This window comes from Abrus precatorius, unplaced genomic scaffold, assembly GCF_003935025.1.
Source record: "Abrus precatorius isolate BTA unplaced genomic scaffold, Abrus_2018 Scaffold11, whole genome shotgun sequence".
Lineage (NCBI taxonomy): Eukaryota > Viridiplantae > Streptophyta > Magnoliopsida > Fabales > Fabaceae > Abrus > Abrus precatorius.
In genome coordinates, this window is record NW_020874303.1 from 5,920,371 (window position 1) to 5,946,585 (window position 26,215).

Genomic DNA, 26,215 nt, shown 5'->3' on the forward strand with positions numbered 1-26,215 from the left:
TTCTGTTATGATAAGAGTAGCTGCCGCAGCTTTAGCCGCTTGAATATTTTATATTCCTTTTGTTATTTCTCATCAAATCAATGGCATTGTCTTATGGAAATCGTATTTATTCTTAGCACCATAGATAATATTTACGCCAAGATGAAGACGGGAGAGAAACAATCAATTTTTTATTAATCAATTGAATGATGTACATATAATTACAACGATGGTAATCTGAAAGCAATAATGGAAAATCAGACCTAACCCTTAAATTTGATCAACTTCCTTCCTTCCAACCTCAGGCATAAGGCATATTTATATATAGCACGTATCTCCAAAACACTCAGTGAGTTAAGGCTTTCTCGTCGTTGTTGAATCTCTAAAATATCCCAACCTATGACAATCCATACTGAAAGGACCCTGAATGCCTGTGAGCTGCAACAGCTACTGCAGCAGCACCAACTGCACCAAATTGAGATTGTGCCTGCAACAATTTTGCATCAATAGACGCAACAGGATCATTTATGTGATCACCCTTTCCTTGCTGGTAGTAGGGGTTGGTATTAAGATCAATAGCTGGTCTGGCTGGCATGCTACACTGCTGGGATGAGAGCTGATGTTTTCCTTGTGAAATATCCTTGTATGTTTCTGATTTAGTTTTTGTGTCGGTGGATTGTAACCTATGGAAACAGTGAGGAGAGATTGCTTGAGGAAGAGTATTTCGGTAGAAGATCCTCTGGTCATAAGAGTCTCTCGTGTTTTTCTCATTGTCGTAGTGCGGAAATGGCCCTACAACTCGACCTGGTTTAGCTGTGGCAAGGAAAGAAAAGCAGTTTAATAATGTTATAACAAACAAGACAAAAACATAAATAAACATTAGTACCTAGTTCATATTCAGCTCACATTACAGTGCCATAAGGATTTATGAGCTTTCCTAAGTGTTACTCGTTTTTGTTTCTTTTCTGTTGTTCTCTATTATTGATTCTAAATACTTCATTGAAAGATTTAAGGTAAGCACCACATTAAATATACAGTTTATACCTGCTGGAACCCTTGGTGGAGGTCGTGAACTCCTTAGTTGACTTCCAGAATTTGATTCTACAGCACTCGAAATCTTTGATGCCTTTTCTGGCATTTGCTTGTCCTCGCATGGAACGAAAGATGGCTGCGTACTAGGAGGAATTGTACTACAGTGAACAGTGGACCTTCAAAAAATAAATAGGTGTGTTTATATAACATATCCATCAGAAAATATGTAGTTTAAAAAAAAAAAGGATCAAACTCAACATGTAACCAAATTAGTAGCCAGAAATTAAGAAAGGCAAGGCAACTAAAAACCCAAAGCCTTCCACAGTTAGTGCATGTTAGTCTTACCTTGGAAGGGAGACATGCTTCCTTTCTGGAGGAATCACTGGGCCACTTTTACCATGATTTTCCTCAAGATAAGCAAACTGCTTTCTAAATTGATCTATTGCACTGCAAGGAATATATCTTCGTAAATAATAAGCATTGTAATTACACATATACATGCATTTATGTTACATCAGCAAAAAAGGGTATTAAGCTTTGACCTAGGGTAGATAAAATTAGTGCCTTCAGATCCATTCATGTAATCTTTAAGTAGTTGAGGATGATATTCCAATATTTCCCGGTATATTAGTTCCCTGACATCATCCTTTGTAACCCGTCTTCTCTCAAACTCAAATTCCAATCTTGAAATTGGCTGACAAGAAGGTTCTCTCTCAACTTTGGCCAAACCCTTAAAGAAAGGATCAGCTAGTGCCTGCCAACCAAACATGCAAAATGGTTTCTTTCACATTTATATTGCAAAAAAATATCACTTTGCAAATAAAGATCCCAAAATTCACTTCTCTAGATACTCCCTAAACAGGTTATAACATACAATATTAAAGATAAACTTATACCTCTTGAGCAGTTGGCCGATCCTTTGGATCAAATGCTAAAAGCCTTTGCAGTAGGCGAAGTGCCAATGGATCAGCATTTGGAAATTTCTTTTCAAAAGGCATGGGAGGTTTCTTCCGCATTTCCATCAAGTACTTCCTTGCTTTCTCATTTCGAACCTACATAAATTTGAATAAGTTAGCTGCCAAATGCTCCCCTAAAATAATTTTTCATGAAAGAAACACCATTAACAAGCTCATGAGATGAAGAGAAAGATAAACATAAAAACGAAAGAATGGTCCATACTCCTCCAATGGTTTCAGGTGATGGTGTCCCAAGAAGATCAGTAATCAAATCTAATTGATGCACAACACTTTTACCAGCAAACAATGGCTTTCCAGTCAGCACCTCAGCAAAAATGCATCCAATACTCCATATATCAATTGCTGGTGTATACTGCAAAAATAATTCCAACAAAATCAGAATATTAAAGAAGAAGGGGTATTACACATTCCAACAAACCACTTCACGAAAACAGACAAACCGACACAATTACCTGAAGGACAGATAAATTCAACTTCCAGGAGAGATCAATAGTCCTCCCTGAACAAGAATTATTATAATCTAGGCATTACTGTTTACTATAAAACACACAGAAAGTATTTCATACAGAAATAAGAGCAAAATCTTTGCAAGTCAGGCAAACAAAATACATTTTCAATTTCTCTTTTCTGGGTAGAGCAAACTTGGACTTGTACTACAGTGGAAAGCAAATAATAAGCAAAAGTAAGTATACCATGTTGTTAACATTAAATTGTATGAAGTTTCAAATTATTCTATGCCCAGCTGCCATAGTCTACTATCCTCCATATGCCTAGGTGCCTGGAGTCCTAAAACAGTTTTTCTGGAAAACTTTACTACATTTCCCATTATCAACAATTTCTCAACTTTTATTCCATCCTAGACATAAAACATGAACATGATACTCAACTCCACAGCTCTACCTTATCTCAAACTACAAATTGCAGTTAGATTATATCCTTCAGATTAAAATTTACAGAGGAATCACCCTATCATAAGAGTATTCAATCAAAAACCCATGCCTCAGACAAACAAACTGGTCACACAAATATGCAATGATGAATAGCACTTAAGATATGCCAAGAAATATATTATTTATTCAACACATCTAAGTAATAACGTTAATAAAGTAACTTGTCGTTGAAAAGAAGCATAGATAACCCCCATAGCATCTGCCTTAAAACACAAAATTTAGCTAAACTATACCTTAGAAAAGAAAGATCCACACAGTTCTGGGGCTCTGTACCATCTTGTAGCAACATAATCCTGCAATAAGCCCCAGAAAAAAGTATGAAAAACCCCAATGCTACTAATTGAATGTACAGAAACAGGCATAACTTCCATCTGCTCCATTGCAATTTAAATTAAATAAACCACATTACCGTCCAAAAGGTTGTTGTTGGGGCATCACTGAATGCAACTCTTGCCAATCCGAAATCACAGACTTTGAGTTTGCAGTTTGCATTTGCCAGTATATTCTTGGGCTTTAGGTCTCTGTGATATACATTAGCTGCAACAATACATAAGATCATTTAGAAGCAATAGAGCACATGTTCTACGGAAATATAACAGTTTAACAAGAAAAGCATATGAAGGCCAAAAAATGAAAGAGCAAAGACCTGTATGCATATACTTCAATGCTCGTAGCATCTGATAAAGAAAAAACTGATGGTGTTCACGGGTCAAGTCATCATTAGCTTTGATGACTTGATGGAGATCAGACTCCATGAGCTCAAAGACTACATAAATATCCTTAAATTCCCTCTTTGACGGTGGCAACATGATCCGCTTAATATCAACAATATCAGGGTGTCTTAAGAGTCTTAGCAACTTGACTTCCCGGAGGATTCTAATGGCATCAGAGATATGTTCAAAAACATCATGAATCTTCTTTATTGCAACTTTTCCCCCAGTGTGTGTATCAATTGCTGAACAAACAACTCCATAGCTACCCTTCCCAACAACTTCAAGAATCTTGTATCTGTTGGCATCCCCATGCTCAGTGAAAAAGTCTAACTCCTTAATACCCTGCTCATTAACAAATTACACAAACCTTTTATTCTATACAATCCATTACCAATGATTGAAAATAACCAGAACGAACCGGAAAACATCTATAAAGGAACCAAATCAAATTACATAAAAACATAATAGGTTAACAAAATCATTCAGATTGACGAGCAAGATACAAGGCAATTTGACAATTATTATTTAACAAATCATCACTCCAAGCAAGCTACCATGATTGAATGTCTATCAAATACTCAAAAGGAGTCTAAAATATGTAAAATTTCTTACAAACACAAGATAGAAATAACCAACTGCACATAATATTCAATGGCCACTGAACAAGACCAAGCCATAACATCCACCATCAATCAACAAACATTCGCTGTAACGAAATCAATCCAACAGTGATGCACGTTCAAAATTTAATCCACCAAACTAAAACCACCCAAGAACCACCAGCAACAAAAGGCAGAACTTCACATCCAGGAACCAGTATCATAACAAAAAGCAACAATTTTTACAACAAATGCCTCAGCATACTCAAATTTTGGCCGTTATTTCACCCCAGTTCCAAGTTTTTAATTTTTTTAAGACTTTCGACTGTCAAGTTAGTTTACAGCACCGTAAAAACTCTGGAATTGTGAAATCGGAGAAAGAAACAACCTTCTTCGGCTGATCTTGCTGCATCTCGTTCTTCTTTCTTTCTTCTTTCTTTCTGGGAACAGATCAAAGCGCAAGCAATGTCACAGCTACCTACCTTGCCGTTCACTTCACTCACCGCCAAAAAAGCAAAACCCCAAATCGAAGATCAAGCTCCAACTTCAAAATTCAGCACAAAAAGAAAAAACGAACCGGTTAACCAGCAATTCAAGGCTCCAAAAAGGAGTGAAAACCCTAGAGCGAGAAGGAGAAGAAGTTGCGGGTGTAGCAGAAGCAGAAATGCTTTGCTTCAGATGATCTGAGCTCAGCGCGGGAGAGAGAGAGAGATCCAAAGGAACGGGAGAGAGACAATTGAAAAGAAGGTGGGTCAAATTTTCTCATTCTATATTTATTTATTTGTCTTTTCATTAAAATAAATGTAAGTTTAAAAATACAAATTTTCTTCTTGTAATAGCACCGTACACCCTGCACATTATTGAAATATGACCATTAATTATTTTATTTTATTTCTTAGTTCGTAATACAATGTCTTGTTTAAGTTATTTTTTATAAATTTTTTAAAAAAAATATGTATTCAAATAACCGAAATTTTGCCATATATTTAAATAAGAAATTATTTAAAAATTTTAAAAATTAAATTTTGATAAAATAAAAAAAATTTAGAATATATGTTACTAAAGTTTTAAAGAAAAACAAAATTTTATATTATGAAGAAATATTATATTTAATTGATAAATTTTGAAGAAAAGAAAATTCTAAATTTTATATAAATATTATATTTCAAATGATAAAGTTTGAAGGAAATAAAATTTATTAAGTTTGATTAACTCAATTTATAAAAAATATGATTTAAGATTTTAAGAGGAAAAAATAATAAAAGAAATATTTTTATTAAAAAGAGTTAATTTTATTTTTTTAGTAAATATTTTTACATTTATGAACTGTATTATTGAATTAAAACAAATATTTTGAATAAAAATTAAAGATATATTATATAATTATTTTAAAGTTAATAAATTGTACAACTTTAAAATATTAATTTCTTTATTAATGATACATATTTTATTATATTAAATAAAATAAAATTAAAAAGCTAAAATTATAAAATTATAAAATAAATGTATAAATTAAATGAATTTGAAAAATAAAAATTCGATATAAGAAAAGTTACATATTACTCTTAGTCGGTAGGTATTTGTTGGAAGACATTACCATAAAAACAGGAGTTTGACTATCGATAAATAATATAAGAGAAAATTAAATTAAAATTTTTTCATGTAAGATAGTTTTTAAAAATATTAGTTTAAAAATAAATTCAAATTTAACATATAGAAGTAAATTTTACAATATATATATATATATATATATATATATATATATTTAAAGGACTGAAAATATATTTAATTGAAACATAAAAATAAAATTATATAATTAAATGTTGAAATAAGATACATCACTCAGCACATATAACATTTTTCTATTATTTAAATGTTATAAGTTATAATTTTAACGTTTTAATTTTGAGGTTTTTAAAAACAGACTTTATCATGATTTTGTCTTTAGTTAGTAGCTCTTTTTTTGCGGCTATTGTTTAAGGGGTTCAGATTTTTTCTAATTTTAGTGTAAATACGATAGTTCAATCCAAATTCACTTAAATAAGTTAAATTTCATTTAAAAAATTTACATTTAATGTCATATTAAAGTTTTAAGTGATATGTCATCAAAGTCCTCTTCATATATATTTTGCTTCAGTAAAGTTTAATTTGTTTAAATAAATATTTATTATATTGTGATGTTTGCATTAAAATCGAAAAGAATTTTAACCCTTTTTTAAAATAATAAAAAAAATCAATATCAAGTTTATCTTCGGAAACATGACTACTCTCTCTAATTATTTTTATCAGGAATAAAATAAAATATTGTTGTCATAATATATAAAAATAAAATATATTAATTATTAAAAAATTTATATCTTTCTTTATTAATAATTATATATTTATGATATTATAATTATATCATTTACATTATTTAATATTATAATTTTTTAAAATTAAAATTTATATTTATAAATTCAGGTCGAATCTAAATTAAATTAAATAAAAAATATAAAAAATTATATTTATGAAGTTATAAATATTTGTTGATCATGATAATTTAGTTTTTTTTTTTAAAGGATAAAAATATACTGTAAGTTTCTATTTTCAAGAGAGTTTTTAATTTCTTATAATAAATTTGCACAACTTCATTTTAAATATTATTTACAATAAATGGGAATGAAACCATAAATCAAGATTAACGATTAGACAAAATAATAAATAAAAAGCATTGACATTTTTTAATTATTAACTAAAATTTATTAAAAATGATATAAATTTTACCCTTTATATGAGTATTTCTCTGATAAAAAACTCTAACTTATAAACGTTGAAAATCATAGGAAGTATTTATGAGGCGTTAAAACTCTTGAATGTTTTACACAAATATTAATGCGTAAGTTGGTTGATTAAGGTACCTCACCTCACCATCTAACTGTTTGAAACTTGAACTAGTAGTAATCTTTACTTTAGTTACATCCAATCAACGCATAACATTTGTAGTTGCTTGTTACTTTTCTAAACACGTGTAGATCACCCACCACACTTTGCATACATAAAATCTAAATGCTGTTCAAAGATAATTGTTAGACTTTTATAGCCACTACTTCCTAGAACTTGCGGGTCCAAATCTTTCTATTATTCATATATTCTATATTCTTATATGCTTAGTTCTCAATACAAATTCCTTCTTAAATTATAAAAATACATACTTTTTAAACAATTGAAAATATTAATCAAATTTATTTAGTGTTTTTTAACATGTATCGTACACTTTTAAAAAAATGAATTATGTAAATGGCTGAAATGTATGTTTAGATTGAATTAATGGAGCATTTTAAAAAATATAAGAAAACACTATTGAATATTTGTCACATTAAAATCACCATGAATAAATTTTTTAGAAGAAAATAAGTTTTCTCTTTCAAATATTATGATGTGGAATATAGAATTATGAAATCATTCCTTGAAAAAAAGTAAATATTTAAATAACTAAATATTAATATTGTCTGTGATGGTATGGTAATCAGTAAAAATAAGAAATATGAAATAAAATATTCAAATAAGGATTAATATAACATTGAAAGAAAGTGAAGATCACAACATTTGTAGGACCTATATAGCAAAGAAAGAAATCAAAATTTCCAACGTCAATTACCATAAAACGTATGCAAATGACGATATCAATTTGGGACTTTACGAAGTCATGGGTGACATACCCAAACCAACCCTACATAATGGACGGCTCATGCTCCATTAGTATTATTTTATTACTATAATATAGCACCTAACTTTCACCATCAATGGTACCGTATGCTTGCATTACTTAGGCGTGACATTGTTAGAATGAATATGATTAATTACATCACACTATTTATCTTTTATTAAAAATTTATAAATGATTTTTCTTTCCATTGTAATTGGAATTGGGGTAGAATTAGGAAAATGTTGCTTGAATCTATGAATGTATGGATAAAATTAATAATGTCTCAAAGGGGCATGATTTATTTTACTGGAGTTATACTAGTAATATTAGTAATGAGCTTTTTTTAGTCAAATCTGCATATAAATTTTTGTTTGCTACTCCCTATATTATTGGGGATGATAACATTATATTTAAGTTCGTTTGGAATTGATAAGATTCCTCTAGAATTATTATTTTTCTTTGGAAAGTGGTGCAATGTAGGCTCCTTACAAACTCTGAAAAGTTTAAGAGAGGTATGTTTGATTTTGCTATATGCTCAAGGTGTAACAATGCTCCTAAATCTATCCCTCATGTCTTAAAAGATTGTTGATTTGCTGAGCAGGCCTGGAAATATTTTATTTTACCTACTAATTGGATTTGTTTCTTTAGCTTAGGACTTTCTGATTGGCTAAAGATTAATTTATCTAAAGTTAACCAAAATAATTTTTCCTGTTAGAATATGCTTTTTGGGGTTCCTATATGGCATTTGTGGAATAAAAGAAACTATGGGATTTTTCAAAATTCTGTTGTCATGCCTGATGTGTTAATCAATAAGATTCTTTATGATTTTAGTTAATTTTTCTTTTTGTGGCAAGGTTAAATACAAAGTTTGTTCTAATTTTCTGAATCTTCATAACCAGATCAGGTGATACCCTCCCTTTGCAAGGCAATTTAAGCTGAATGTGGATGGATCTGTCTCAAAATTTGGGCTTGTTGTTGGATGTGGAAACTTAATCAGAGATGCTAAAGGAGATTTTGTGGCTGGATTTCAAAGTAGTTTAGAAACTTGTGAGACCCCTAGTTGCTTAGTTATGGAGTTTTTTTTGTTTGAGGAATCAAGCTTGTTCTCTAGCAAGGTCTTAAGTTAACATGGATAAAAAATGATTGTAAAGAAATTGTGTCTCTGATTTTGAATATACAGGATTATAATCATTTTTTGTTCCTATTGATTAATAGTATTAGATTGTTAATAAAGAGTATCAATTGTATTTGATTAGTTTCTCTCCTAGGGAGGCTAACCAAAATGCAGATAAATTAGTCAAGGCTGGTTTAGAGGATGTTCACCTTTTTCTTTCTTTTTATAAAGCCCCCTCTTTTTTGTGACTTTTTGTCAGCAGGGATGTTTTGAATTTCTGGTTCCCTAGAGAGATTGGTTAGTTTTGTCCTTGTTGTTTAAATTTTTTTGACCCGTCTATCATAAAAATTTATAAATGAAATAAAGTCTTCTCCAGATTTGAGAATATTTTAATTTCTATTCAATATATACTGAATATAAAATAAATCACACTAAACTATTGTGTAAATTTACTCTCTTTTTTTTTTTTAATATTCTCTGTGTCTTAAGTTGAATAAATTTAAATTTTATATTAATCATTTACAACAATATTAAATAATTTTTTTATTAAAATAGAATATTAATAATAATATATAAATTTTGTCTCTTAAAAAAACTATTACTCTTATTTTATTTTAGTTTAGTTTTCGTCCTTTAAGATTGAGTGAGAGAAAAGACAAAAGACAAAGACCTTTGGGAGTTGGGAAAGAATAACGTATACCTTGAATAATTTTCTAGTTCTGTTATTTAAATTATTTAAATTAATATGGTATATAACTTTATTGTTTATTCTTAATTTTTTTTTTTGTGTAATAAGTTTTGAATACGTTTTCATAGTAATAAATTTGTTCTTGTTTATAAAAAACAATTGTATATAAATTTGTATATCTGTTTTATAATTATATATTTTAAAAATATACATAAAAAAATAAAAGATAACTAAAAATATATCTATTAAAATATAAAAAATCATGTTTTTATGATTTTGAGGGTGAATATTGAAATTCATCCTTAAGCAAATAATATTAAAGTATTTTAATTATTAAAAAATAATTATTTTAGTTCTTAAAATAATAAATATAAAATATATTTATATTTATATTCAATAAACAAAAAGACAAATAGTTCACAATTTAATTTTTTTGTTAAAACATAATTATGTTAAACAAATTTTTTAAAAAATGGATTAAGAATTCAGTCTAATTTGTAATAAGGAAATTTGAGCTGGATTCAACCGAATATGAATTCTTCAATTTGTGTGCAAACAAAATTGTTCAATTTTATTTTTATTTAAATAAATTTTTATTTACTTATTTAAACAAGTAAAATATTCATTTAAACTAATATTTATAAACTTAAATAAATTTTAAATTCATCTAAGTAAAAATTAATAACTTTAAGTGAATATTAATAAACTTAAAAAAATAAGACCATAAACAAATATTGAGAATAAAGGTGATTACATAAACATGTCCTAATTTGCTAAATGATTATTAAATAACTCAAGTTAAATTATAAATAGAGAGCAAATATTTCTAAATAGACCACTTCATTTATAATTCCTTCTTCACTTAAGTTTGCTTAAGTGAATTATACAATATATATATATATATATATATATATATATATATAAATAATGTAAAAATTAACATTTAAAATATTTTCTAAAATATAGCATTAATCTTTAGAGTTTTAGTTTTCATTGTTACTATTTTTAGTTTTTTTTTTTCATAATTTGTTTAACCAATACAAAAGTCACTTAAGTGAACTATTTCGTTTAGCAAAGCCTACTCTTTGTCTATAATTCGTTTAAGTTACTTAACAATTGTTTAAATAGATTAAGACATTTTTAAGTGACCATCTTTATTAAGCGAATAAGTAAAAATTTGTTTAAGCAAAATTTACTTAAAACAGAAATGAAATAGAACATTCCTATTTATGCATAAACTAGAGAAGATTTAGGTCTAATTTAGCCTAACTTTTTGAACCTATTGAATTTTAATTTTCAAATTTTAAATGATTAAAAAATTACTTATGCATATTTTATTAATGAAAAATTTTATTTTAGAATATAGTTTGACTTTCAATTAAATGCTAAACTCTCACTAAAACTTTAGCTCTTAAGATAGTAAGTGTTGAATATTTTAGTCACTGAAAATTTTAAAATATCATGTTAGTTCATTACATTTATTTTAATTCATTTTAGTTCTTTGAGTCATACACTGTCAACATATAGTAACAAATGATTGAAGTGACATGTATGATTAATTGTATGGTAAAAAAAAATGATATCATATATAATATTGTTAATGCTCAAATATTTTTCCTAACTCGTAAAATCTTTCATCTACCCATCATTTTTCTTCTTCGTTCTTTTTTAATTCTATTATCACAAGAAAACTATTATTGTCGTCCACTATATGCGTTCTTTATTGGTGACTTTAAGGACGAATCCATGTTCCTTTTGTTAAGATTTTTAATATTTCTAATAATATAAGATGGGTTACATATTACTTATAATATTTATGAGTTATTTACATTTATATATAATTAATAAAAGTGATTTATTTTTGTAAGTCCTTTAGACTACTAATAAAAAGTAAAATATGAGCTTAATAAGTGAAAACCAAATTTAGGCCCATTAGGAGATAAAGAGAACTCCAATAGGTCTAAAATAGAAATTGTGATCATAGTCTCCAATATAACAAATTATAAAATTTCACTTTTTTTCTGTCTAAAAGAAAAAACACTAAACCTTAACATAGGAATATAGTAATTTAGTTATATAAACTCATTATAATAAGGGCTCTTACTCATCATTGTGCTAGAGGTCATATTCTGGTGCATTTATCTCATATAGCTTTTTCTCTTAGTGACCTAGCATAATGTAGATTCATTTATATAAAACTCTATTACGATTAATAAAAATTTTCAACACTTTTATCTCTTCCATTACATTTTGGGTCTTGTCATAGGTTGAGCTTTTTTGCATTTGAAAATTTTGAAAGTTAGGACTCAATCTTTGTTTAATCTCTCTAGAAGTTACTCAATCAAATCGCTTGAAACTTTAAAATTGTGTCCATCAAGTACTTAAGCAACTAACTCAGGAGAAGAGAACTTTTTCTTTAGAACCACAATTATTACTTTGACATTGTCGAGGTTGTTTTCTTAAAAAGTTTGTTTCATAACTTTGAACTTAACATTAAGCATGTGAGTGTCAATCTAATGAGCAAGTGAAGGGATAGCAAAATAATTATCTAAGTATGCATTTGAAGGGGATGGATTGTTGAAGGACTTGACCCAAAGTGGGAGTTTTGATGACTTGTATAATTTAACAATAGGGCAAAAAGGATCGTCATAAAGGGAGTAATACCAATCGTTGACAGTAGTGATTGTTGGAGAAAGACAATCAATACAAATGTTGAAGAATCATAATTTAGAGAGATTTTTTAGCATATTCAAAATACAGTGGAAAGAGATCTAAATGTGAGATATTTAAATTGAATTGAGAGTATTTTTTAGTATACCCTGTATATAGTGAAAAAAGGTCTGAGTGTGAGACATATAAATTAAATTAAGGTTAAGGTAAATTTTTTTGTTGCTTCTTGGAATAATATTTAAATTTAAAGGTATCAATAAAAAATGCAGACATAACCTATAGTGACAATATAATTTTTGGCGATGATAATGTTAATGTGTCTACTTGTATAAGATTCTTCATTCGACTCCATTCGAGTTAAGAAAATAAAAGTTTATCATATAATTTTTTTTTATAAAAACATAAAAGACATATTTAAAAATGGTATACCTCAAGGAGGGGCAAAATAAAGCTCTATTACAGGATATGATTTATTTCTTAATTATAAGACAAAATTTAATTTATTTATCTTACATGAACATTTGTTTAAAGTTTTAATTAAAATTTTTTAAAATTTTAACTTAATATAAAAGTTTGACTAAAAAAATTATACAGGAAAAGTTAATTTAATTCTTGCTAGAAAACTAAATGTTACTTTATTAAGATTCCCAACAGTAAAATGAATTCAGGACCCACAACCTTCTTTGCTTCCCAGCAAGTTTAGGCTGTACAACATTTAGGCTATTTACATTACGTACTAAAAATAATAATTTTATTAACATTAATCTTAAATATTAGTTTCAATGATATAAAAATAATATATTTTTTAATATATTAAGATATATCAATTTAAGCTACGTACTATATTTATTTTATTTTTATATAATAAATATATACTTTTCAATAAAATCTTATATTTTTAAACATTTAAAAAAATCATAAAGATTAAATATTGAGATAATTAAGTATTATTCTAACATTTTTCATAACTATTTTTGTTAATATTAATCCTTAAAATTAATTTAAACACACAAAAATATTATTTTTTTAAAAAAAGACTTATTATATTTTATATTTCAAATATAATAAATACCGTTTTAAATAAATTTTTATCTTTTTAAATTTTTAAAATCAGACTTAAATATTAATAGACTTATTTTCCTTGAAAAATGTAAGAAATAATAATAATGTCTACAGCATGAATCAAAATGCGAATATTTTATAAAATATTATCGACAATTTTATTAATTAAATCATTAAAAAATACTATCGCACCTAATATTATAAATATTATTATTATTTATTTTTATACATGTATCTTAAATATAATAAAAGAAAAAAAAATTTGAATTTTGATTTTTAAAAGTTAAATTTTATTTTTTTTCTTTCATATTCTCTTCAACTAAATAAAAAAAATGCATCATTATTTTGTTTACTATTATTTATTTTCCTTTTACCCAAACAAAGAAATAAAAATTTCCCATTCTAATAACTCAAGAAACATTTTTCTATTAAAGGAGACAAAAATTCATATTTTAGAACAACAATAATTGAGCTCTAGCTAAACCTTATTAATATTATTGCTATTGTGGGTCCATGTGTATAAGTATCACATCAAATGTTTGTCATTATCTCGACGTGAGAAAAATCTTTACACCAAATAAAGGGTACCCCACTGAGTATTTCATCCAAGTTTATCCTCATTCGGTAAATGGAACAAAGAAAAAAAGACAAAAGAAGAAAACAAAGTTTGGGAATATTTATTTTGTGGAACTATGTTTACAATATGATTTCACAAGTATTCATTTTTTAAAAAAACTTGCGAATATTTTAACATTATCCAAATAGACAAACAGCAAAGTTTTGAGGTATAATTTTTAAAATATTATATATTTTTTTAACAACAATTATAGTTTATTTTGATAGAAAGTCCATATTTAATATTGTCAGAAAATATTAAGATAAAACATGACATAAAAAATACTTAAAATTAGTCCATTCATAAATAAAACTATCTCCTTCATTCTCTCTTTGTTTGGTTGGAAATGAAAGGGTTACAGACTGTCCCTTTCCTCACCCTTCAAAATTTGCAATGAATTGATATCTGAATAGCTCTTTCATTGTCATATTCTTTGTGCAATTGTGTTTGTGATTCCAAGTCATTTGGTATCTCTGACCATCTCAAAGTAGGGTCTCTATTTTCTATTGATTTAGAGCTTTTTAAGTTGTGATCATAATGATTCCATGGACCACTTTATTTTGTTCTTTTATAATTAATTGTATGGTGGCAGAGAATGCTTCGCTGTTCACATCACAACCTTTATATCTTCTATAAGATGACAACATGACAAAGGATCATCTCACACACTACAGTTAGGTATGCAAGTACCTTAGAATATTTTCACATTTCAAAATCAATGATTTTTCTTTTATTTTTTTCTCACCATCAAATGATTATTGTTAATATGAGTTTTAAGTAAAATGCCGAAGCCCAACTGATCGAAGAAAGTGGCCCAAATGGAAGGGACGTATTATGATTTTGTTTCAAAGAATATAATTACATTCACAAAAAATAACATTATCAAAATAATTATTATCAACAATAAAAGATTTATTTGACCAAAAACAAAAAGAAGAATGAATACTTAAAAAGATGTTTGATAAGTATTGAATATCTATAAGAATAATCTTTTAAAATTAAAAGTTAGTAAAAAAAAAAAAACAAGTAAACATAGGCATAACATTTACTAGAATTCATCATGTTAATGTGATTATATATATATATACCTTCTCCTACCTTACAAATCTTGAAACAAAAGTTTGCAAGGATGTCTTGGTTTTCTTTATTATTATTGACGCTTTGCTCATTGAGCCTGTTAGACTTTCTATTCTATAATAAACACCGGGATAAAAAAATGTCCACAAACATTTTGACATAAGAAAATTTTAAAAGATTAATTTTTTACTAAATTTCCCCGCTAATTTTTATTTAAAATATTAAAATTTCACCAACTTTCCCTAGTAATTTTTTAAAATACAGGTAGCAATATTTTTAAAACTTGACATCAATTTCAAATTTTTGTTACCAACTAACCTAAGTTTTTGTACATATCTTTCACAAAAAAATAATTTAAGTGAAAATATCACATTTATGATTAATAATATTTTTCGTTTAACATATAATCTTAAAATTATTTTTCGTGTACTTAAAATTGGAGATCGATTAAAAAAATTTATTACCAATTGACCTAAGTTTTTGTACAAATATTTCACACAAATGCATTTAAGTGAAAATGTCACATTTATGATCAACAATATTTATTGCGTAACATATAGTTTTAAGATCATTATCTCATAACATAATAATTCTAAGACTTAGGAGTGGCAAAGCAGCAATCTCCTCCATCGTATCCTGCCTTACTAAAAGTGTGTCATAAAATAAGTTAGTCCATTTAAGTGGGTTAGATTTTATAATTTGGCTCATTCAAGGTGGACTAATCACCCCATCAAAGTCTAAAAAATTAAAATAAATAAATATAAATAATAGTGAATTAACAGGCTGATTCATCTAAAATTAACATAAAAATATAAAAAATAATAAAAATTTGTTAAAAATATTGAAATATTATTTTTTATATTAATAACAATTAATATTTAATTAATAAATAATATTATTTTATTTTTAAAACTTTTTAAAAAGGGTCTAACGACCTAGTCAACCCTAACCTGTCATTTGACTCATTTTTTGTGGGTTAAAACATAGTCGGTTAAACGTGTTGATGAGTGCAGAACAGTTAGCAGACTAAGCAATTTAGGTTAGACCTAAATTGCCATCCTACTAAAACTCCCAAGTTATTTTTTATATAAATGTGTGTAACATACGTATGTACATAACTACTACTACTACTAATAATAATAATAAAAATAAAAAAAACAAAGTTGATCTACTTTAATCATATGGAATGACGACAAATTGAATTTCCATTTCAAATTAATTGAATTTAAGTGAAGTTTGAATAAGTTTCAAGATAATTATTTATAGAAGAAAAATTAATATAAAGATTAGTTAAACCTTTTTATATGTTAAAAATAACCAATACTCTTTAAATCTTTTAGAAATAAAATAAGATTTTTTTTTAAAAAAATGAAGAAATATAAATTGATTTTAACTTATAGAAAAAATTTAATTATTTTACTATTTAATTTTTTACTCTTACAAATATTTATCGTAATTTTATTCAAATTAAATTTTAATAATCTAAAACTTTATTACTCGGAAGCTTAAATTAACGTGTTCGATTTATCTCTATTTGATTAATTGACAATCATTAATGTAAAGACATGGAAAGTAATCAAATGATGAGACTTTCATCTAGATTTCTTTTAAAAAGTTATTACTCTCATTGTTATTCATTTGTTAATTAGAAAGATAAAAAAAAATTAATCTTATTTATCTGTATGTATAGAATTTTAAAATAATATTAATTATTATTTTTTCACTTATTATTTTTTAATTTTTTAAATATAACAAATAAAATATTTATATTATTTAAGTAATTCAAACTTCTAAAAAAAGTATTTTAACTTAACAAGTAATCTTGAGTTTGAGTCACCGTAAATACAGTTGCATTAAATACTTTTTAAAAAAAATTACCATTTATAAAAATTCTACCCAACTCAAATATAATTGTCTCTAATAAAGAATATGTGCGATTTAAATATTTAAAAATGATCAAACAATTATAATAAATGATTAAATTTTGTAGTATATATATACACATGACAACATGATATATTTAGTGAGAAGAAATTTTTTTATATATAAAAGTGAAATGAATAAATTTTAATCTTCAAATTTCATTATGAACAGTTAAAATTAAAACATACAAGTCATGTAAATTTCATAATATTTTAAAGTAATTACGTGAGTTTTTAAATTTTATAATGTTATGTACTTCTTACAGAGAAACTTATTTCATTAATTAAATTTTCATTATACATATGTTGGAACTTGAATGGAAAATGAGAAATGGCTTGAATTGCTGTGTAAAGTGTGAACTTGACCAAAAAGAGGCATTAATTATGAGCAATGGCTATGTCACACTGATCTTATCTCTATTATTAGTTGTGGAGTGGAAATGCATGATTCTGTCACTCAGTCACACGTTCAATTCGACATGACAATCCTTCTACCAATACAAACAACTCAGAAAATCTCTCTGCACTATCCCATTATTTTTTCTAAAGCCAATAGCCGAAAACCGAATAATCAGCTTTATTTTTTTCTGCTCAAAATTGTACAATGATGCTTTTCATGGTGACCCTGTTTGCTCTTTCTTTTTCACTTTTGACGGATTATTGAAACAATGCAATCTTTTAGTGAGTTAACATTTCAAAAGACTTCAAAATGAATGGATGTCCTTCTGCCTAACCCTGCAAGATGCCAAACTTGGTACGTGAGGATGATCAATTATAAGGAGTTGCATTGAATCATGCCTTTGCTTTTTTTTTTCCTTGTTTTCTTTTTCATTTTCCTAAGTCTTGTCACTTTTTAATTAACTAATGGACGTACTTATCTTGTTAATTAATCTTATTTTAGAAAATTGTTTGGTGGAAATTTTAGAATGATTTCATTTTTCTAAATCTCCATCCAATCACTTGTTCAAACTAGCTAGCCTCCACATAATTGAGAATTGTGGAGGAAATGGAGAAACTGGGTTTCAACATTGGTTTATATTTCAAACAATATCATTAACAGCCTCCATGTGGAACGGCTGAAATTGAAAAAATTTCAATGCCCTTTAACGTGCTTTGATTTTTTATAAAATAAAATTACAACTGTCCATCGTTGGAGACAAAATTGATCGTAGACCTCTCAGTGCCAATTCAAACAAGTCTTAAGTTGTGGTTAATTGCAATAGCCAAAGATGGAAGCAATTTCATTCACTTTTACTTTGAAAGAGTGGTAGATCCAGAATTTTCAAACACATAAGGTTACACCAATGTATATATACATGATACATGTAATATTGAGGAAAAAAAGATAAAACTTTGGTGAAAATAGTGAAAATTGATTATATGTTACTATTTTATCTTCATTTATTGTGTCTCGGTACTAGCGAAAATTGAAGGAGCCAAGGGAAAGATGAATTTTTGGATGTATCTGATCAACTATCAAGACCATCATCATGTCTTCATATGTTGCTGCGTGGAACATAATTTTTATCATGTAGCACTTATATCTGTTATAGAAATAATGGTATCCATGACAATTTCAGTGCGTTTCCTTGTGTACTCTTGGATAAAATGTTATACAGCTTTACAAAAATATGTTCAAATTTATATCACCAAATGTATCTAGATCCACTAAAAAAGGTTCAACATGCAATCCACATTTATGCATGCAAGCCTGCAAGCGAAACAGATACAGCAAAAATTATGCCTTTTCTTACTAGGTAGAGTTGCTTACATAGATTACATCATAGGATCCTATTATGAATTTTGTTAATAGATTAACTATTGACTTCTAAATTCTTCTTAACAGTTTCACTAGTAATTTTCTTTGGCCTCTCATTGCTTTGAACAATTAGGGGGAAAAAATAAGAAAAAATTCCCTGCATGTCATACTTGTTAGTATACTATTTACATGATTTTGATGTTGTGGCACAGACGGGGGTTAAAAATACAGAGAAAATTCTCATAAATAGGTCATGAACAAATCACTTAAACAGATTGAACATCACATAACCAGAGCTTTAAGATAATAAATTATTAGTCATGGTTACTTATGTGTTGCTTTAACTTCTTTATTTTTATATAATGTGAGACTTTTTCACTCAAGTTTATTACCTCTACAGAAGTAACGAGAGATCAATCCTATTGTTTTGTAAGTGCTACCTGTACTTGGAATGAAGCTCTAAAATTCTACTTCAATTTCATGTTCAGCTAAAGGAACATATAATCTCTAGTCCTTCTGTAACATTTCTGATTCATGTATCCAAGAAAAAGCATTACGTGAATAATGTAAACTTAAAAACCAAATCCTCCAAATGGATATCATCACTCTGACTTCAATAAACAAGATGACTCACATCTCTTTACCAGTCATAATTCCTTCAACGGATTATGATATCAATTCACATATTGGAAAACTCGAAAAGCAAAAACTATATATGTATCAAGTGATGATCATGATTGGCATTGTGTAAACCAACCCAAATGGATGAGAAGAGTGAAGACCTGGACTGAAGATCCTGACTACGCTTGTTATTGTTATGCATCAATCAAGCTGAATTTAGCTTCATTAATGGGCCAAACCCTTTTCATGTATGATTCAATGAGCTGATTTTAAAATATGTTTAGCAAATATGATGAAGGGGAAAGAAAGAACAAAGAAGAACCAAAAAGAAAATAGAGTTTACTGTTAAAAAAGTGGGGAAAAAATTAACTAATAACATCCAAAGGAAAACTTAATGATTTCTTTGTATATCTTCCTTCGACTTTTGTTGTGGAATGGAATTACTAATAGGATTAGGCCCTGAATGTACTTCATGCAATTTCCTCTGAGCATGATCCCTCTCAGCTTCTCTTGACTGACACAAGAAAATATGATAAGAATGACTTAGCAACACTGATATTAACTACTTATGGATCATATCAAAGAAATTATGTACCCACTTTGTGATGATGATCTGTTGCTGCTTCAGTGACTTGCTGAATCATTATTCTCATGGTCATGCTTGGATATAGGAAAAAATGGGATACCATGAGAATGATAAGAAAGCAAGAAGAATAGTTCATGGTTTTTGTTTCATAGAAGAGGTAGACATGCAGGTTTAGAGAAAAAGGATTAGTTAGGATCCATTTGTAGCTTATGGCAATTTAAAGGAAAACGCATGTTTTGAGGCATTCAATAAAGGGAAATTCGCATGGTGTGAGGGTAACACTAGTCATTGGAAAAAGGAAAAATATATGTTCACACCTATTATTTAAGTGTAAAGTTGGGAAGACAAAGATAGGAAGAAAAAACAAAAGAGATGGGACTGATGATATGATAAAAAAAAATTTAAAAAGTAGGCGTAGAAATTTAAAACTTATTTTTAAAAAATAAGAATAATCCATACATTTGCTTGGCATATGTTTGAAAGACTAATCTCACTTGTTTCGTAGGCTATATAAGTGTTTTTTTTCCTACAAAATGGGGACTATTGTTTTTCTTAATCAAAATTTAAATTAATATTTTTCCTTTTTGAAATAAAGAACATATTTCAGTGGAAATATGCAGTTTAAATTATTTTGTATATACATTTTAATCATATTCAATAATTTAAAATTAATTATACCCAATTTTAAAATCAACGGCCACCAAACTGGTTTTTTGCTTTTGATAAATCATATTTTTTTTAAGTTCTTTGAGAAAGCTGAGATTAAAAAAAAAATTATTTTTCAGAAATAAACTTAATTGAATATGCACTTGTACGTACTAGCAACAATTAAAGAAATTTCGAATTTTCGTTGGATATCTTTGCAATTATGCCTCAATATAAAAGACCCGAATATATAAAATATATTAAAACTCACTTATAAAACTAAAACAAACACTAATTGAGTTTTGCATTTAGAAAGATTATGTTTTAGCTTTTATACATTATAAAAATTGAGGTTTAATTAATATTTTTTTATGATGCATGAATATAAAAAAAGATTAAGAGAAAGAGAGATATAAAAATGATAATACATAGTATCAATCTTTAATTGTTAAAATAACAGAACTGATAGTATAGGCCCTGCATCATTTGTCAGTACAAGCTCACACCTTGTGTATAGTGTGCCTAGTTTACCTTACGAGGAGTGGAAGATCAACAATTCATCTACCACAAAACACTTGGCTATCTCTTTTTTATGAAAGAGATCCTGTTGATTTATTCAATTGGTATCATTGGCCATCCTCTACCTGAAGAGGTTCGAAAATCAGCTGCACCTCAACCAGACAAGGTGCATATCCTTCCAAGAAAGTTTATTCAGCACCCTTTCTTTTTGTGGGGGTATTGGTACCTCTCAACATTTTGTGGTTAATATTTACTCATGTATCCCAATTACATATTAATACATCAAATTATTTTTTCTATTTATATTTGATGAAAATTGACGTTTCACTTAGGCTTCCCTTTTATCAAAGCCAAATCTCAATTTAATTAACACTAAGAGATCCACTACCATTAGATGTGCTTCATAAATCATATTAAAAAGAGAGAATATCGTGACAGAGAATGGCATTGTGTCAGTGGCTGGAGTTAGAACCAGTTTTAGCTTGTTTATATTCAAGTTATAAATTGACCGAACAAAAAAATATTCATGTTATAAATGAATGTTTAAAAGTTTTAACAGAATTTACTACTAATAAAATTAAAAACGTATATTCATTGGCATCGACGTGAAACCACAAATCCTAAATTAGGAGTAGCTTTCTCTATTATAAACGTGTATGACTCCGTACCGAAACCGAAACCCACATGTACTCTCGAGAACTTGCTACGATTGTTTGGTTGGAGATGTGCGATTGTTTCCCAGTATGTTTTATCTTTTGTTGTCTCCTTTCAGTTTTTTAGGCTTGAAATTTTCATTTTACATAATGCAATATAATCTGTTTTTCTACCATTGTCCGAATCATGCAAGATGAAAAAATTAATAATCGATTTTTTCGACACTAAAATCAATGTATAGTGCAATTGAACAGATTACCTTTGGGCATTTTCACTTTTTCCAAATAACCTACAGGAAGTTCCTTATTTTCTTTCCTTGATTTTTTCTCTTAAACCAAACATCTCACATAAAAAACATTTTTTCTCCTCTTCATTTTCTCGCTCCATTGTCAAACAAAAGGCAAGCGTATAGCCCAATCTTATTACAATGACAACAGTTTATTATGTTGAAGAATCCATCTGCAGAAACGCTCTTTCAGAACAAGTTATCGTTGCTGCCATTTTCAAGGGTGCTTTTCCCTCTGCACACACAGTTATTCTGTTCCTGATAGTCCAAATTGTGACATCTGAGAACCAAAAGTTGGATTATTATCAGTCACCGAAGAAACAAGATGATTGTTTTTCAAAACCTCACTAATTTGTATCTGTAGTTTAAACCAATTAATAATAGTATCGCGAACTTATGGATTTCTCCTATTTAAGCACTAGCTGCTCATTTTGTAATGACAAAGAACATTTAATTATAGTCAGGAACATTCGAAAATTAATTGTCAATAGCAAGGAAAACAACAGTTGAATAGCATATAAGATACTGACACCAGGCATTTTCTCTGGAAGTTTTAATTACGGTTTTTCAATAAACAAGAACAAAACAGTAAATCAAAAGAATGAAACAAAGATATAGACCTTTAGCAAGTATTGTCATTGACAATTAAGAAGATCAAGAACAGATTTCCTATCGGGCATGCTGGGACTGGCTCCCTTCACTTGAACGCAAAGACAAGCTGCAGCAGCTGTTGCGAAACATGATAATTAGGCACATTTTTCCAAATAGAAAATTCCAGAAAGGAAAAAGAAGTGCATTCTGCCATACATACCCGCAAATCTGAGGCATTCCTTTCTGGACTTGCCCTCAACTAAGGCCACAGCAAAAGCAGCGGTAAAAGTATCCCCAGCTCCAGTTGTATCAATGACTGTTTTAGCTAGTATGGCAGGTTGCTGAATTGGTTTTTCTCCTTCTACAAAAAGAGCAGACCCTTTGTCCCCTAGTTTCACAAGAACTTGCTTAACTCCCTAAAATTTCAAAAATTTAAGGAAGATAAATAACCCCAGAACTAGAACCACTGAGACTACTATAATGGTCATGGTGACAAAAGCATCATTCCATCAGCCCTCAAGAATAAACCAAGACATTTGAAGAAGATAAATTCTGAGACTTCCAAATTTAATGCACAGTCATAGAGAGACAATGAGGAGAACATACAACAAATAGCAAAACTCAATAGTTTATTGATCAATAATGCCTTTCTTCCTTATAATGTACCCTTATGGTGCAGTTAATTGGATTTAAGGAAAAGAGAATCAAATAAAAATTGTAACCCCCTCCCCCTCCCCCTTTCTTTTTCCCTAGAAGGCTGTAAATACCAAGAAGATTCAGCAGCTCCAATCCCCTCAACATAAAAGAGTGAAAGCTCAGAAGCTCATTTAGGAGATAATGCCACCAGCTATCAGAATATATGACTGTTCTGTATAGGGATCAATAATGAATAACTACACGACGGTCATTTCTTTCGACAATGACACTATTGATGCCATCTAAGCAATAAAACAAGCATGCACACGCCACACTAGGGAAGGGCTATTGCTAACAGAAAATCTCAAAGCTGGATCACATTTTCAAATATTATCCTTAGGCAATGAATATGGCATTCAAACAGCAAAATGTGCAAAGCATTATTTCAAGGTGATCCCTAAGTTTAAGGCACTCCTCAAACTCACAAACTTATGGCATTTCACAACAGCCTGTGTAATCTCTTCAAAACTTTCAGTCGGCATTCCCGTAAGGCGACCAAGTTCAGTTTCATTAGGACTCAGAATATCAACAAAATTCAATAATTCCGGCGGAATAGGTGCATCCATGCCCCCAGCATCCAATATTACCGGCACACCAGCACTTCTTGCAGCCTGTAAATAAATACAATATAACAGAATATCCAGGATCCAATTAATGCTCAACCTCCACAAGAAACTCGAAACAAATAAGAGTTCATCACTCTAATTTTTTAACTTTTTTTTCTTATAAAATACGAAACAAAATGAACGTAGTTTTCTTAAAGTAGGAAAAGATTTTACAAAGTAAAACCAAGAAAGCACTTACGTGAAGGACTAAAAAGGCGTTTGGGATATGCTTGGTTTCACGTTGAATTTGCATGTAATCACATTCTTTTTTATTATAACCTAATTCTGCAAAATAAATTGATTTTTGATTTTGCCTTCAAATTCTAGTCTGAACTAAGGCATAAACTGCCACTTTTCCGTTAATTTAAAAAAATTTATGTCAAATTTTACCACGAATTTTCTTTTCAGACAAAAGTCTCTGAATATAATTCACTACCCCTTTATTTTCATAAAATCAATTCTACAAAATCAATTTTCATTCAAACTCAATTTTACAATCCCTCACGCAACAAGCACATACGAAGTGAAGAAAGAACCTTTGCGACTTGAACGTTAACAGGGTCGGGAATCTCTCTCTGTAACAAAACGATGCCAGCGAGGGCCACGAGGTCCAAATGATGACGTGGCAGGGTAGTGGGCCAGCCACTCAAGTTGGCACCCCCAATGTAGATTATGGAGTTCTGGCCGTTAGACTGGAGCATCACTACGGCGTGACCCGTTGACATTGATGCAACCACGGTGACGTTATCAATGCAAACCCCACCGTTACGGAGAGCCTCCGTGACCAGCTTCCCATAAGCATCGTCCCCAACCTGTCCAACGAAGTGCGTCGGGTACGAAAGCCTCGCCGAACACGTGGCCTGGTTCGCACCCTTGCCGCCGGCGAGTGTCTGGCCGGACTTGGCGGCGAGAGTCTCGCCCTCGCGCGGAAGCCGATCGATCTCGACGTAGATGTCGGCGTTGGCGGAACCAATAACCACTAGTGGCGGCGATGATGAGGAGGGGTTGGAAGCGGAACAGAGGAGTGGGAGATTGTGGTTGTGGTGTTGGTGGCGGAAAGAGATGAATTCGATTTGGGAAAGTGTGGGGAATCTGGTTCTGTTTGAGGGTTTGAAACACTGGTTTGGAATTTGCGGTGAGAGTGTTGTTCCGCTCATTTCTTCTTCTCGCCGCACCTTTCCCCTTCGCTGTCAAATGTCGCAGTCTACGGGGTGTGATGTGTTTATCACTCTTACTTGGAAAATCAACTATTCTTCGTTTTTTTATGAAATTCATTTTGAAAAGATATTTAATATATTTGGAAATGCAAAATTATGAAGTGATTAGACTTTTTTTTTTATTTAATCACAAAACACTTCTAGAGTTAAACTTGTGAAAAATATATTTTAGAATTAAATGTTTAAAAATTATGCAAAAGCATACTAGTGCGGCCAACAAAAAATGGTATAAAAAACAATTTTCTCTTCTTGTTTTACTAACTTATCATGATTTCAAATTAAGTTTAATGGTTTTGTGTTTAAAAAATAGATTCGAGGTATTTTGAGAACAGATTGAATTTTTTTTTTTTTTTGAATTATCTAATTAGATATCTCATAATTTTTAGTGTGTGTATATATATATATATATATATATATATATATATATATATATATCTTAATAAGACTTGTTAATTTAATGAAGCATAGATATCTCAAATCGCACTTACAAAGGCACCATGCTCATGCACATTCACATTCTTGTTTATGTTGAGACAGTAGAGTTAATTTTAAGTTATCCCACTTGGGTTGTTGTTCTTTTATGATTTGGGCCAGCTTGTATAGAGATTATCAATGATGAAGTTTTGGGCCTGGGAGAGAGCCCATAATCTATTTTTCATTTTGTTTGCTGTGAGATTCCGTTGTTACAATGACTTATTTGTTTTCAAGCAATAATAACAAATAAATGTAGTTAGTTAAGTTGCTGAAAATTTTTAGAAAATGGATTTTGTTATAGATATATAAATTAAATAGTAAAAATACGTAAAGCAAAACATTTCAAAGTATCTTGTTTGATTTAATTAATTAAGAAATTGTATTTCTTATCTACCATTGTCCATTTTGTTTGATGCATACCATTTGTATTAATTTCAGTGGGTTGTTATACGTGTTTTTTTTTTTTTTTTATTTAGTA

General features: G+C 29.0%; 2 protein-coding genes across 2 annotated transcripts; both read right to left on the reverse strand.

The window, feature by feature from the left end:
* Nucleotides 1-152: 152 nt before the first annotated feature.
* LOC113854093 (mitogen-activated protein kinase 19-like) lies at nt 153-4,997 on the reverse strand. Its single transcript, XM_027484948.1, has 10 exons — nt 4,639-4,997; nt 3,585-3,993; nt 3,348-3,475; nt 3,172-3,231; nt 2,191-2,340; nt 1,908-2,063; nt 1,554-1,765; nt 1,357-1,458; nt 1,024-1,187; nt 153-792 (listed from the first exon to the last, which is right to left on the reverse strand). Exons 1-10 carry the CDS (start codon nt 4,660-4,662, stop codon nt 377-379), a joined length of 1,821 nt encoding a protein of 606 aa, XP_027340749.1. The 5' UTR covers nt 4,663-4,997; the 3' UTR covers nt 153-376.
* Nucleotides 4,998-22,075: 17,078 nt separating this feature from the next.
* On the reverse strand, nt 22,076-25,250 carry LOC113855339 (ribokinase). The gene is made up of 5 exons (XM_027486948.1): nt 24,583-25,250; nt 23,867-24,052; nt 22,966-23,161; nt 22,775-22,881; nt 22,076-22,434 (listed from the first exon to the last, which is right to left on the reverse strand). Exons 1-4 carry the CDS (start codon nt 25,201-25,203, stop codon nt 22,790-22,792), a joined length of 1,095 nt encoding a protein of 364 aa, XP_027342749.1. The 5' UTR covers nt 25,204-25,250; the 3' UTR covers nt 22,076-22,434; nt 22,775-22,789.
* Between the last annotated feature and the right edge of the window lie 965 nt (nt 25,251-26,215).

Excerpts from the sequence above, each read along its gene's own strand:
- LOC113855339 (XM_027486948.1), bottom strand. The coding sequence starts at position 25,203 with ATGAGCGGAACAACACTCTCACCGCAAATTCCAAACCAGTGTTTCAAA. Across the intron at positions 24,053-24,582 it reads TTAACGTTCAAGTCGCAAAG|GCTGCAAGAAGTGCTGGTGT; the intron begins GTTCTTTCTTCA and ends ATTTATTTACAG. Across the intron at positions 23,162-23,866 it reads TTGTGAAATGCCATAAGTTT|GGAGTTAAGCAAGTTCTTGT; the intron begins GTGAGTTTGAGG and ends TTGAAATTTTAG.
- LOC113854093 (XM_027484948.1), bottom strand. The coding sequence starts at position 4,662 with ATGCAGCAAGATCAGCCGAAGAAG. Across the intron at positions 1,766-1,907 it reads ATCGGCCAACTGCTCAAGAG|GCACTAGCTGATCCTTTCTT; the intron begins GTATAAGTTTAT and ends TTTGGTTGGCAG. Across the intron at positions 793-1,023 it reads TCCACCAAGGGTTCCAGCAG|CTAAACCAGGTCGAGTTGTA; the intron begins GTATAAACTGTA and ends TCCTTGCCACAG.